Here is a 15290-nt window from a genome sequence, read left to right as displayed (position 1 = left end):
GCAGTATTATACTGTTTTAGCTTTCTTCTCTGTGTCTTTTGTGATCATAAAACTGAGCTGTAACTATGCCTTAGTTTTTGCGATTGCACTGTTAATCTAAATCCCCTTTCCCTCCTGTGTTTTATAGGCAGCCAGATGCCTCCTCAACCACCTGGGAGCCAGTCAGAATCCAGTTCCCACCCTGCCTTGAGCCAGTCACCAATGCCACAGGAAAGAGGTGAGTCTCAGGACACATGCCCATTGTAGACAAGGCACATAAGGTCACTTACCCACGTAGCTCTTCATAATGTTCAAAATGATAGGATTTTCTACAAATGAGCCAAGCTGACATGTAACAGCCCTTAGGAAGAGGAAGGTTATTTTTGTAGATTGGGTGACATTTGACTGAGGGCAGCTCAAGACTGTAAGAATGGGTGTTCACAAAGCACCACAAAACATTACCTGCACAGGCCCATCTCATCTCACATTCCTTCTGACAAGTTGGAGTCTGCATTTGTTTGTGTGTGGAAGAAGATTGCTCTGACCTGTCATTCGTTCCTGTGCTGTTCACAAGCAAACTTTAAGCATAGAACATGATCCTGCGTAAAATTGTAAGGTCTTCAGACTGGAGTCAGCCTAAAAGACCACATATTTTGCTCCCCAAGGGAGGCCGTAGAGTTCATATTGAGTCCCTCATTAGAGGCGCAGTGGCATCTGGGTCAGAAGAAGAGAGTGTGCTTCCCTGATGCCTTCAAACAGATGTCGTCCCACATTTACAAACTGCGTGGCTTTCCTGGGTGCTGACTGTCACTGCATGGTGCATTCGTAACGCCTGGTGTCCATTAGGCTTACCCTCAGTCCTTCTGTTCTTGGTGGGGATGTACACTTGCTGCTGGGGCAGAGGTAGGGAAAGGCGATTTAACCCAGATTAGTGTAGAGAGGAGCTGTGCTGCTCTGCTCTGCTCTGCTCTGCTCTGCTGGGCCCAGGGATGACTCTAACATAGTTCAATATGGACTTGCCGTGACATACTGTCTGCTTCTGTGCCTAGCCACTTCTGCTTATAGATCAGATGTGTCACTTTTTCCACACCAGCGGGCTTGGGGGCAGAAGTTCCTGGGTGCTAGTGTTCCTGGGAGCTTTGTAGAGATGATTTTGAAACTTTAGAGTGTGTTAGCATCATGTGCACATAGTGAATCCCACTACTGGGCCTGCCCCAGATTTCTTACATGAAGGTTAGGGTGACACAGTTTAGTCAGCCTGTTAAAAAGCTCCTGCTGTTGCCAGTACAGAGGGGGTATAAAAGGACTGGCTCATTGGCCCTGGCTTGTATCTTGGGTCTGTAGTTGGGCCGGTAAGGCAGTATTAGGAAACTTTCCTGCATTGAGCACCTACCTGTCAGACCAGGCCGAGCGCCTGCAGGACATAGATGCCTCTCGTTTGGAGGCCTAAGACACCAAGTGCAGCACACTCCCTCACAGAGGCCCTCGCAGCCCCTCAGAGAGCACCCTTAGCCCTTAAAACTGCTAAGATTTGAAAGTGCAGAAACACAAGTATGAAAAGCTGACATGCGTGCAGAGGCCTCGCTGAATAACTGGAAGGGCATCCCCTGCATGGAGAGCACTGTGCTGCCAGTTCTCTTGCTTCCTCCGATGTGGTGTGGCTTGGCCTCAGGAGGGCTTGGGCAGAATATGGAATATTCATCTGACTAGATAAATACATATAAGTACTAACATTGAAGCTATCACATTTTTAACTCCTAAAACATGTTAAGCCTAATGAAACTGGCAAATGCCCTTCTGGTTTATTGGATTAGCAATTAGGTAAAAACACTGAAGGAAGCCTTATTTATTTGGACAGATGTAGAGAGGTCAGAATTAATTTTTTTTTGCAAGCCTTTTAATTGAATTCCCTTTTAATTTTCACAGTGGTATCTAGTTAAATATTCATGTTGGTGCTGGTGGCTTTCTGAAGGACTAACTAGAACTGGATTCACAAAACCAACAGGGCTTGTTTAACCCTTTTCATCTAGTGTGCCAGCAGGGACTTCCTGAGCGTAATCCCATAGTATTTGAATAATTAGAAGGTAGTAATGAGGATTTAATTAGTCCTTGAGATAGGTCGGAACAGAACCCCTAAGAACTTTCCCTCTCATACACGAATGGCAGGCAGAATTGATGGTGCCGCTGGCTGTGATGTGCTGGAAAATGTATTCTGTGGCTTGAGGCAGTCCTTTGACACCCGTGTGTGAGCATCAGATCAACATGGGAGGCATCCTTGGTGACGTCTTCCAGAATCCTTCAACAGCAGCCCCAACCTTCATTTTTTCTCCCTGCCAACCTACATAAAGATCTCGTTTTCTTCTCCATGTTCAGAAAGGGGTTGCAGTAGCAGCCTGAGGACCAGCCGTCCCTAACTGAGGACCACTCCTGCTGTAACAGACCTAGATCAACTGAGTTGGCCCAGGCCCGCCAAGAGAAGAGCAATGACAGAGTGTTGCATTTTTATAAATCTCAAGTGTTTTGTATGGCCAAACATCATAAGGTCTTTGGCCATTGTTTGTCAACAGAGTCACACAAAAAAGAAACTTGTCCCTGGAATCTGATCTCCACAAGTGATGTTTCTCAGGAACGGCGTTTTATAAATAAACAGTCTGGTACCCAGGAAAGCATGTGACAGAATGGGTGTGGCATACACTCAGATGCTTTTGTGGACTGCTGCACGGAACCTCGGTGGTTGCAGTCAGCCCATTAGTGTTTAGGTGTGGGTTGTTGGGTTTTGGGGGCTTTCTCTTTTATTTATAGTTTATGTTTATTAGTACATAAGGTTGCATGTATATCTGTGCCACACTAACCCTGTCTGAGAAAGTCTGTGTACACTGGTTCTGGGAGCCACTGACATCTTCTTGTCTGGCTCTCTTCACTAACATTTAGGTCCAGGTCACTGACCCATGTTTCGCTTCAGAGTCCGTGTTTGCCAGGTATGAGGTAAATGAAGAGGCCCATGCATGGTGGGTCCCCTTCCCCCATAGGCAAGGCCAGAAGCCCTTTGGGGCACCTACAGGTGGGTGACATTGGAGCAGTCAATAAGCTAGAGCTCCACTGGGGGCCAGAATTGTGGCCCTGTCCACCTCAGAGTGCAATGCCTTGCATCCCGTGTGCAGGCTCTCTTCACCTGCAGAAGCCCAGGGAGCAGAAGATCTGGGTTTCATTGCACTCAATGATCTTATGACCTTGGGCATTCGGTGAAATCTCTGCCTATCCGTACATTAAATGAGGGTCAGAATCCTTTGGACACACTGCACATAGTGTCTTGAGACTTGTGTCTCAAGCAGCAAGTGAAAGGCTTTGGTTCTTAGTAACAGGAACACCGTACAGGCCCCTCAGATGAGCTGCGGAAACCCACAGAGAGCATTGCCTGTGCCGTTGGGGTATGAATAGGAGCACTCAGGGTGCTGAGGCCCTGCACTTGTTTGCTTCTTCCAGCAATGCACTTACCCTCCTGACTGTCCACTCTGAAGACAACTTCCGCAGTATACACCGCATAGAGAAAGGCTGGATGCCTTGTCCCCCGCCTACCATCGGGGCAGTCAGTCTGGCCCTCCCCTGGCTCTGACTTACCAAGTGATAGATGGTGTAAGTTTGGATGTACATCAGCAGCCTAGAGGGAATGGAGCGGGCAGGGACGGCCTGGAGGCTGCTGTGAGGCCTGTGTGTGGAGCTCTGAAGTGGCAGGGGAACAGGAGAGAGCTGTTCTGCCAGTTAACCCAGTGGCACAGCTGGTGCAACGCGGGGAGCCCGGGTTAAAGCCTTGAACGGGTCATTAGTTTCAGTCTTCCTTGGAGCAGTTCACGTTGTGAAGAGAAGCAAGCAGATAAACACTGAAGATATTAAATTGTAACAAGAACGTTTCGTACAGTCTATTTCTCTCTCCAGATGGAAATGGGACACCTATTTGTGAAGAGAAATGGCCCTGTCTGCCTTTCTAGTTGAGACACTGCTGAGGTGGTTGGCCCGTGACCACTGTGTCATACATGTGGTGTGACATCTTCTATTGAACTGGCTCACAGAAACAAGGCAGCAGTTCTGAGGTTTTTACCAGATGCCAGCATGAAAATAGATCGTCCCTGTACAAAGGAAAAGCACGCTTTGGTGTCGGTGGCTTTGGAGCCTTGTGTGTTTTGCCCTGTCGCTCTCAGCAGCTGATGCCTCAGCTTTTGGTGAAGCAATTGAATGACAGTGAGACAGGGCCCGAGCTCTGCCGTGTGAGCCTGATGCTCTCCTTGCTTTCACTTCCTATAGAATGAGCCATGACTTGGGCTTGATGTTCATAGTTGACTCCTTTTCTCCAAAAAGCTTGGCACAATTTGTTGTCTCATAAAGAGGACAGTGATAGACAGCTGGAGGCCCAGACCCTGGTTTAAATCCCTGACAGTTTCAGTTTGGAAATTCCTTGCCTTCACCTTCACATTCTCTTGACTCTCAGTTTTCAAATGCTTTTAGCACTAGAGAGAGATTTCCAGTGGATGGTTCTCTTCCTCAGTCTATCACTGGTGTGTGGAGTTCGGTCAGCCTGATGCTGTGTGCACTCAGAGAGCTGCCTGTTCTTTCCCATGGTCATCACCACCCCTTACAAATCTGCTTCATGACCTCAGTTTACCCTTACACTCTAGTTTTGACATTTTTGTTGACCCTTCTGAGGTCAGATGTGTCCTGTCTGGGGAAGAGTCTTCCACGTTCCTACTGCACGTGGCTCAGCCTTGTGTGGTATTTGGGGAATTACTGTAATGGCTGCACAGCCCGGCGGCTTAAATGCTTTAATTCACCAAGGCTTGATCTTCTTTGAAGTTATTCTTTCACAAATTCAAGAATCCCGTTTATCACTGTCTTAAGCTGAGGGGGAAAATGTCCAGTAAACAAATAAGCTAACACTAAAGAAAACACTGGGAAGTCCTTGGTCATTGCACCTATAGAAAACTGCAATGGATCGTTTATCTGTTATGTTAATGGTTATCAGGCCACTGGAGCTTGAGGTCCTGAGGTCAGCAGAATTGCGGTCTGTACTCTTTACCCGCGAGTCTGTTCAGGCTCTTGACAGGAATTATTCATGCTAATTCTCCCCTTCCCCTGTCTGCATGAGTCGTAGGCTGCCAGAGCTGGGGAGAACTGGAGCCGATGGTAGGGTGGCCTGACACTGGTGGGCTTAGCTTGACTGACCCACGTATCGTGGCCTGCCAGTCATTTCTAGAACCAACCATTTGGAAGGGGTTTGTGCTATTTCAAGGAGAGTAAAGTAACAAGGCATCGCACCTCTGAGCTGCACCTCTGAGCTCTGCTGACTCTGAAAGAAAACTCAGCAGACAGCCCCAGAGCCGCATACAGCCTAGCGAGGGTTCAGACTGCGGGCTACACAGGCTTGGGAATGGCATTCCACCTGGGGCGCGTCACCGCTTCCAGGGGCATAGAGGGGCTTGCCTTCACTGGTCAGTAGTTTGTAGGAGAAGCTGGCAAGGAGATGAGTTTGCAAATGTGGGGTCTCTCTGCAGGAGGTAATGGTGGGTTATTATAAATACCTGAATGAGAGCTAACTCTCACTGAGCCTTTTCTGTGTGCGTGTGTGAACTCCACATTCTATTTCCTCAGGTAAGTGAGGTGCAATCGTCACTAACTCCTGTTTGGTAACTCCACATTCTGGCCTGGCTTTTCTGGCCTTGGGTCTTTGTGACTACAGCTGCGGTGGAGATGGGCAGAGAGATACAGTTGGAGGCTGTTTAGGTGGTAGGAATAGCCCTGCTTCCTGCCCTGCTCAGTACTCAGTGCTCCTTTCCTGTCAGTTGCTCCTTTTCCTGCCAGCCTTTCCTTGAGTCTGTCTTCCCTCAGAAAGGATTCTCTGAACACAAGATGAGAAATGGACAATCATTTTTATCCTCCTGCTTTTATACTCGGGCTCTGAATGGAGCTGCCCCTTCATTTACTGCAGGCACACTCCTGACACTGCCTGGGCAGTCTGGGAGACAGCCAGGTACAGGAACCAATCGCCTTGTCAGCATGCTGCCTGCTCCGGGCCAGCGGCCATGCGTGCTTCTGGCCAAGCATGTGAAGCGCATAGTCTCCTGCAAGCCCAAGGATGGTGGCAGGTGGGAGCATGAGGGTAGGAGTCCATGAAGGTACAGGAATGTTGGGCTCAGTGTGCTCAGTGGAGGACACTAAGCGGAGCTTCTTTATCTCACTGTGCCTCCCCTGGTGGGCTTCTCTTCCCATCTGGCTGCCAGTTGCACATAATAGTGTGTGTGTGTGTGTGTGTGTGTGTGTGTGTGTGTGTGTGTGTGTGATAGATGGTACATGAATAAACAAATCACATGGACACACTCCCAAGTACGCATCAGTGATGGTATAAGCTGTGTGTTGTGTAAGTCCGTAAGTAGCAAAGGAAGCTTGGCAAGCCACTGTCTTCAGTGTTTTGTTTTGAAACTTAAATGAGCTACTAAGAGGCCATCTCCACTGAAAGGGTGCTCATGAGATGGCAAAGAGCAGCATCTTGCCTAGAACATGAGACCTAGTCTTGAATCTTTTGCCAGGTGACTAGAAAGCACCTGAGTGACAGAAGGCAAATGCTGTGGGAGCAGAGCAGGGGCTTAGGTGCAAAGGTGTGTATGCTGGGCTCACAAGCCTATACTCGCTTGTTCCGTGGAGCAATCAGGAGTGAGTGGACAGTCTGTGAACTATAACTGGTCCCTAAAGAAGTGTGAGAAGACAGGTGAGAGTGTACCTGAGAGCACCAGCCTTTACACAACTGAAGTTCCCTTGTTCATAGAGAAAAGCCAGCAAGGGGTGGCCATGGTTGTAAGGGCGCTCAGGTCACTCCAGAGTCGGAAAACTCAGTCCGGTTTGCCCTTCCACCCAGCTCAGTAGGACTGTGAGGAAAGGCCTCTTTCCCAGTGCCCACAGCAGCTGCCCTGCCCTCACTACACTCCTTTCCCTGTTCCCTTCTGAGTCGTCTGTGGGTGTCTCTCCCACCCCAGGGAAAGTTCCTTTCGAGTGGACACTATGCAACTCAACTTCTCTTCTAGCACCCAGGAGGCTGCCCAGGACCCAGCACTTAATGAGCTATTAAGTGACACTTAATAAAGTCATTGTTAGCTAAGTTACATGAAGTTAAAGGGGCAGGAGATAGAGGCCCGGTGGCTCAGGGGCTTGCTGTGCAAGTGGAGGGCCAGAGTTTAGATCCCCAGAGCCCACATAATTGCCAGATGAGTAGTGTCCTGTCTGTGCTTCCAGCCTGAAAGTGTAGAAACAGGGACTCCCCGAAAAGCCTGGCCAGTGAGTACAGCCATATTGGCGAATCCTGAGTCTGACTGAGAAACCTGCGTCCGTGACTAGGGCAGGTGACCAGTCTCAGCCTCCCCACACATTACACATTCACACGCCCACTTGCACACCAAAGCACACATTAAAGGGGGAGAGCTTCAAATGGCATTACAGTTCATCACGTTTCCCCTTTAGGTTTTATTTTCTATTCAGTCAAATTTTAAAGTCTGGAAGTGTAAGGATCTCACCTTTTCCTTTAAAACTTTTTTTTTCCCTATAGTTGATGAAAACTAGAATTGATGGGGCATCAGGTAGATTTGTGTAACATTGTCACAAACCTTAGACACCAGCTTGGTGTTTTAGTTTGGAACTCGCACAAGGAATAGAGGGTTCATGGCTTCATAAGGCACTATTGTAAGGCAACAGTGAGACCTTGCCCGGCGTCCCTGGAGCTCGTGAGAAACGTACTTTAGTGTAGGCTTTGCTTAACTTGACTCTTAGAATGATCCGTGCCTCCCCTCTTCCCTCCGGAGCTCATGGGCAGATCAGAGAGTGTGCATCTCTCCTGGCCTGCCCAGAGGGGACCAACGCCGCTCAGACTTCTTCGTAAGGCACATGGTTTCCATGTCAGAAATTGTCCTGTATTCATTTGCAGTGTGAGAATGCACTTGTGTATGTGTGAAAATCCTTCACACATGTGTATGAAATTTGTAACTTATATCTTCATATGGAGTTTCTAAGAATCACTGTTCTGTGTTTTACAAATAATTACCTAATCTAGTGCTTTGTCCCAAGTTTGAATTTTTCCTGCTAGATAATTGGTTGGGATGTGCAATTCTTTACCACATGCAGTGACTCAGTGTAGAGGCAGTTCATCCTGTACTCTAAGATTCCCTTGCTAGAAAGTTTGGCTTCTAACTAGTGACACTTCACACCTTGTATAAGTGCAGCTACATTCTCTCAGCTGTCAGGTTTCCTTTTCTCCAACTGTCACAAACAGCCATTCCATACTTAACTTGCTACAAGCAAAATATAGGCATTAACACCGCAAATAGGCGGAAACATTTTTATTGAAATTTGACTTTTTTTTTCCTTTGAGGGGGTAGAATTTATTATGCCCATTTCCTTCAATAAAATGAGAATAAAATAGTAACAAAACAAAGTACTGAGTCCAGAGAAATACTTATGGAAACTGTAGACATACTGAGTCCACCACCAGCCTTCCCCCACCCCTGTGCAGGAAAGAAAATGTCTGACTAGAATGATAAAAAGCTAACTAGGAGCTAGGCAGTGGTGGTGCACACCTTTAATCATTCAGTAGGCCGAGGCAGACAGATCTCTGAATTCAAAGCCAGCCTGATCAACAGAGCGAGTTCCAGGGCAGCCAGGGCTAAACAGAAGAAACTGTCTCAAAAAACAGAGAGAGGGGAGAGAGAGCGAGAGGAAGAGAGAGAGCTAAAGAACTGACTTGATCTGACATCTGGCCCCCTTTCAAGCTTCAGCCTGTTAAGGTGAGAAGGGGGAAGCCAAAGCTGAAGAAACCGTTTGGTGTTTACACAGCTGACCCAGACACCCACCGGCACCAACTCTCAGCCGTCTGCTCTGACCCAGGCTACCTCTCCTGCTGAGGACAGGCACATTACTGTCAGTATTCTTTCTTGTAAGCTGACAGTGCTAAGTCTTTTTATGATGGCATTTTTTTTTCACTCACAGCACCCTTATGAGGCAAATAAAATTGTCCCTAATTCACAACTGAGAAAAAAAATTAATAAACATGTATGTGTTATTTCTATATTTAGACAGAGTAGAAATACCTCTTTTTCAAGCAACTTCCATCTCACTTTTCACCAGGCTTTTTACAAGATTATGTCAGTATCTCATAACTACTTAAAAAATTGGGAGTCTTGGGGGCTGGAGAAATGGCTCAGAGGTTAAGAGCAGGACTGCTGGCTGCTTTTCCAGAGGTCCTGAGTTCAATTCCCAGCAACCACATGGTGGCTCACAACCATCTATAATGAAATCTGATGCCCTCTTCTGCCATGCAGACAGAATACTGAATGCATAATGAATTAATAAATAAATCTTAAAAAGTATTATTTAAAAAATGGAAGTCTTAGGAAACAGGAGTGTAGCTCAGGAATCTTCATTTTAACAGGAGGCAACTGGGCCTACCTGAATGTGGGCCTCAGTTCCCGTGAATGTGCCTTCAGCACACCTGCCTCTCCAACAAGGCTCTGGAACCAGAGCTTCTTCCCTGGCCCAGTTCAGCCAGTTGGTGATTGCTGAGAGAGAAGTTGGGGGACGCAGGCAAAGGAGTGGCTCCTCCAGAAACTAGAAAGCGAGACTGCAAGTTTTCCTGGGCTGGGTGTGTGGCTTGGGAGAATGCTTGTCACATCCTCCGTGAGGCCATAGAAAAGAAAAGGAACTCCTTGTAATCTGAACATTTCCTAAGAGGCTACAGAGAGAACTGCCTTTCCGATAGGAATGTCTACAGGGGCTGTCGGTGCCACACTGCATAGAACTTTGTCAGTCGCGGGATTTGATGCTGTCATGTCCTTGGGATTTGGGTTCACACTCAGCCTTCTTGTAAGCCCTCCAACACAGTTTGTTTTCTATAAAAGGCAAATGATAACCTGGGTGGTTTGAATGAATTTCCAGCTGACACGCATAGTTTTATGGGTGGAGTAAATACCCAGGAATGAAGTGACTTGCAAGGGTTAGCATTCGTAGGACCTCTGAGACCAACTTCCAGCCCTAGGCCATGTTCCAGCCGCTACACAAGTGTGGCTGTGCCGCAGCACAAGCGAGAGTCCTTCACAGTGGACGGGCAGTGGGATGCTAAAGGGCCGGTGCTGCTGTCCTGACCAGCCAGGAGGAAAGCTGTCGCGCACAATCACCTTGGAATTGAAATTTTTATTAACGGGAGTCTGGCTGAAAACCTCGAGAATTCCCTAGGAAAGCTCGGCTACTGTTCCGTGCAACCTCTGCAGACGGAATCATTTATAGTCATTTTAGCACTCTGATTCCTGTTTGTTTTCAGATTGGCAAAGCAATCATTTTCTATGACTTTTTTTTCTAGAAGCTGCCAATTGAGCCTGATTTCATAAGATTTCTCTTTATAAATAAATTAACTAGGGTAGTAAAAAATAGCTCTCCTTGCTTTCATGATATGTCTCTATAGGTAGGAGCCATATTAAAAGATCTCATTTTGTTAGGAAATGTAAAGCACACTCTCTGTCACCTGGTAGCTTTGCTCTCCCGGGCTTACCCTGCCTCATGCAGGCCTGCCTTCCCATGCAGCTGCATGGGCCCAGCTCTGAGCACGAACACCTGCCTCTCCCAACCAGACCCTCCACTGAGAAACATGAGCATTCTCACCCAACACTCTTGCTCTTCAGACTTGTGTCAGCCTAAGCAAATCAAGTGACTGTTTCCTACACTGCATTTCTGCACAATTTACATACATGTTTTCCTGGTGCATTTAAAAACCTATTTATCAAGCCCCTGCTGTGTTACGCTCTGCAGTGTCTCAGATGTCCATCCAGATTTTCAAAGGGGAATTTTGGTTGGATGCTGCCCATCCCAGCACATGGGAGCTGGGAACAGGAGCACACAGGGTGGAGACTGTCCAGGGAGGTCCAGCATACCTAGGGAGACTCTCACAAAAAGGTTTGGATGCATCCATTCTGCAAGACACTTAGGCTAAAGTGTTGACTGAGTCATGATCCTTGCTTTTTGTGGTGCTTCTTAGTGAGTAAGAGAAGGAATAAGCAAGCTAAAAATTGTAAGGGCTGGAGAAATGGCTCCTAGCTGCTTTCCACCTAAGCACGGAGACATGCCTGGATGTCGATCTGACAGCTGCTTCTAACCTCTGTATCCAGGAGGCAGAGGATGGGTCCTTGGGACAAACAGGCAAGTTGGAGTGGAGACTGCCTCAGTAAATACTGAGGGAGACAGACGACCAGTGCCAGCTTCAGCCCTGCATGTGCGGACAGGTACACCCATACACATGTGATTACACATGTGCAAATAATAGTGATATAAGCAAATATAGGACTGCGAAAGCACCGGAGGGACCTGTGGCAGAGCTGGTTCGGCCTGAGGTTGGGCAGCCAGGGCAGCAGTAGAAGGACCAACACAGGAAGAAACATCTGCAGAGTAGGCACAGGAGAGAATGAGGCTTGGTTGAAGGCCGGTGCTTGACATCTTCTAGGAAGGACGAGAAGGCCAGTGGTGGACACTGCAGCAAAGGGGGAGAAGCTGAGGTATAGGGTCAGTGTGAGAGGCCACCAGAAGACCACATATTCTAGGCCTGGGTACGGTGGAAAGCTGCTAAAGACTTTATGCTCATGAAGGAATTGTTCCAATACCCTTGTATTAGTCCTGAAAGGTAAATCCTGAAGCTTGGTAGTAAAGAGTAAGAGGAGGGGGCTTGCAAGTCGTTAGACCAGAACTAGGAGTGAGTGCTGCAGAAATGGGACTGAAGAGAGGAGCCATGCAAGGTGTATCTCAGGAGTCCTCAAGATCAAGACGGAGAGGAAGAAGAGAATTTCTAACAGAAGCTTCTGGGCCTATGATGATGTCACACAAAGGGCAGGGACTGTGACTGGCAGTGCAGACTCAAGGGTGAAGGTTGGGAACTCAGCTGGAGGTGACTGAGCACAATGGGCTGGGATCCCCACAGGGGCGCTGTGGACAGAGGAAGGCAGCTGAGGGTGCAAGGGAAGAAGGTGGCCTGTCCTGCACAGAGAACATACATGCCCGGCCCAGCATGAGTGCCAGCTGCCTCGCTCTGATTGTTGTATCTTTGGGGCTCATCTGCAAAGGTGGTCTCGTGCTGACTGCACCATCTCTTATTTCCTGTGAATTTCCTTTGATCGGGGCTACCAACTTCTGTTGTTAAGACCAAGGTGTCCCCATGGCACCTTTCCAGGTCCTCCGCCCTGGGTTTGAGATGTCTTTGGGTGTTTCTTTAAGGAAATTTGGTAGTGCCAAGCCTCTGTATCTGCCTTGCACACAATCCCATGGGCACTTTTGTGTATGCAGAAATCATAAGCCTTTCTATCCTTCTGTTTGCTTCCCATGTAGGCTTCATGGCGGGCACACAGAGAAACCCTCAGATGTCTCAGTACGGACCTCAGCAAACAGGACCATCAATGTCACCTCACCCTTCTCCTGGGGGCCAGATGCATCCCGGACTCAGTAACTTTCAGCAGAGCAACTCAAGTGGCACTTACGGCCCACAAATGAGCCAGTATGGACCCCAAGGTAACGAAGCAAAACATGCTCAAATGCATGGTGGTGGGTAGTAGGGATTTTCTTCACATGCTCATCAGGGTTTTAATGGTATAAACATACGTTACAATGCTATGGCAAATGATGAGGTTAGTGTGAACCCACAGCGGTAGGAGACAGCCACTGTCCTCAGTGCTGAGTGCTCCCTTCCATGTGTGTGGCCCTAATTAAGGAGTAGACTCCATCCATCCTGCATTGTAGCTCCAAATGCTGGTGCAGAAAGGCACAGCCACGTCCTCAGAAATCTCTGATTTGTGTGGCCATTCAAGTGTCCTGCTTCCATTACAACCCCCACACACCAGAATTCCCCTAGAACCCCGAGCTCCCTCCTCAGCAGACTATCTGCAGTCCTGGGCCTGGTCTTCCCTCGGGCACTACCGCAGATGCACAGTGCCCACTGCCCTGACCCTCACATCCTCATAGAAACACAGCCTGGTATGGACGCAGCTCTGAGGCAGAAGTGAGACAGGAGTGGGATATACACAGAGCCGCACCCCCACACACCACTCCCACATCTGCTCCCAGAAGTCAAGTCCATGCAGACCCCTGTTTTCAAGGCTTTAAAACTGATAGGTGTATTTTGAAGTCACTTTTGGTAGTAAGACCTTTAAAGTATTGTGCCTGCATTATTTTGTGTGTGCCTAAATCAGACATTAATGGATAGTTTAGGAGGACTGATATCACCTGGCATAATGGCTGGAAGTCCTCACATCTGAGAATGCCAGGAACATTCTGAGTTAAGACAAGTGTCTAATTGCTTTGACCCACAGCCAGAGGTGGACCTGCGCATAGGAAGCCTGGGTCTTGGTGAGGTCTGTATCTGTAAACAAGCTGAGGGTCCTGGAGGCTGGCCAGCCAACCCTTGAGGATTTCTGGGGATCAGCAAGTGTCCTTGGAGGCCCTGGAGACCCTGGCTTTTTCAGTGGCTTGTCCTTCTCGGTTTGAAAGCGGTGAAATGGTAGTGTCATATTTCGCAGCTGTATCTCTAAAGGATTTAGGTGTGCTCAGAGCCATCGGTGTGGTAGAGTCTTTACATCATTGTGCTTTATTGTGCTTACTTTTCAAATGCTTCTGTGGCTAGAGAAGTCTTAGTATACCCCAGTAACCCTCTCTAAGTGGTCCTTCCTGCTTTGTTCATGTGTTTATGGGCAAGATGGACAGAGCCTAGGGTTTGGCATGACGGAATTGACAGCATGTCATGAAGTCTTCCATGCTAAGCCTAGGGGTGATAAGCAGCACAGCCTGTAGCTGCACTGAGGTGGGCTCGCATCAGCCCCCTGTGGGCACCCACGTGCCTGCCCCCTCACCAGGCCTGAGTGCGTTCTTCACAGCCAAAGCTGGGCTCCTTGGTGATAATGGAAAGATGTTTGGACAAGTATTTGTAAATTGTGTATGTGCAGAACATGTGGGCCTTTCCTGACCTGTAGTTAGACAAGGCCGTAGCCCTGTTCTCAAAACTAAGGCCCCTGAGGGTGTCTGCCTTGACCTCAAACCATGCGGGCTTCCTGCAGGCTTCGCACATGAGCTCAGTGCTTGTGACTCCGTGGGAAGTAACTGTGCATACTCTGTAAGCTCTGCTCTAGGAGTTGAGATCAGGAAGGTCATTGCTGAGGAATGTTTGGTTTTGGTTTTGGTTTTGGTTTTGGTTTTGGTTTTGGTTTTTGGTTTTTGGTTTTTGGTTTTTGTTTGTTTTTTTTTTTTTTTTTTTAAGTACTTCCCTCAGTTTCTGTAAATCATTGTGTTGGACTATCCCTCATTTAAGAGCACTGAGCCAGGGAAATCCTCATACAAACTGTACTGCGTCTTAGAAGGCATGAGCTCTTCCTGTGACTTCCTTCTCCCCCAGAACGACTTTGTTTTTATATCACCTTAGAAGTATGCTGCTTCTGGTCCAGCAGCTTTTCCATAACACAGCCACTGGATCCCTGCAAACAGTGGGGTTGTGTCGTCAGGAAGGCATTTGGTGGGTTTATTGGTACAAGCTGACATCTGAAGCAAGGATGGTGTTCCCACACCTGGCACATGTGTATAAGGGGCCCTCTGCCAAGCCCCTCCATCTCAGGAGGCCCTCTGACCTTGTCTTGTTCCTGTGTGGCATCAACACCACCATCCACCTTGAGCAATGGCCCCTCCTAAAGTGCCATACTGGCAGTAGTGAGCTTAAAATCAATGTCCAGGCCCTGCCCATGTTCAAGTCTCAGGCCCCTGTCTTGTCTCAGCAGGCACTAAGGGGTAGGAAATGGCACAGGAGTATGGACTGACATGTTCCTCCATGGAATCCCTGTTATGAAGAGACCCCCCAATGAGGGATTTTCCCCTTCTTCCTTATAAGTATTCAAATTACCAGTAAGATAGTTGACTAGTGACTTCTTAGAAAGGTTGCAGTAAGAAAGACACTGCTGTAAAAGATAGGCCATCAGTGCCACCCCTCTGTTAACACAATGCCTTTCTTCTGGGGTTATTGTAAAGCATCTTGGGGGAAGACATTATACAGCTTCTTTGGCTAATCCCGTTTTATTGTCAGATATAATGCCAAAGAAGCCGGGACCAGATGTGGTGGCTCATGCCTATAATCCCAACACTCAGGAGGCAGAGCCAGTTCAACCATGATTTGAGGCTGCGTAGGCCTCAACAGCCTGACCTGGGTACCCTCTGTCCCCACAGGCAGGAACAGGCTTCAAACCCAAAGTGACAGATTGCAGAGTCCACTC

General features: G+C 48.0%; 1 protein-coding gene across 1 annotated transcript in view; it reads left to right on the top strand.

Moving 5' to 3' along the window:
* The window catches only part of Arid1b (AT-rich interaction domain 1B), a 350803-nt gene that overhangs the window by 272768 nt on the left and 62745 nt on the right, over positions 1–15290 (top strand). The window contains 2 exon segments of the mRNA XM_021649052.2: positions 128–217; positions 12373–12552. Of these exon segments, the coding sequence (XP_021504727.1) occupies positions 128–217; positions 12373–12552 (270 nt within the window).

The sequence above is a fragment of the Meriones unguiculatus genome, chromosome 20 (genome assembly GCF_030254825.1).
Source record: "Meriones unguiculatus strain TT.TT164.6M chromosome 20, Bangor_MerUng_6.1, whole genome shotgun sequence".
Lineage (NCBI taxonomy): Eukaryota > Metazoa > Chordata > Mammalia > Rodentia > Muridae > Meriones > Meriones unguiculatus.
The sequence above is the reverse complement of the archived record's forward strand: the minus strand, read 5'-3'. Positions and strand labels throughout refer to the sequence as shown.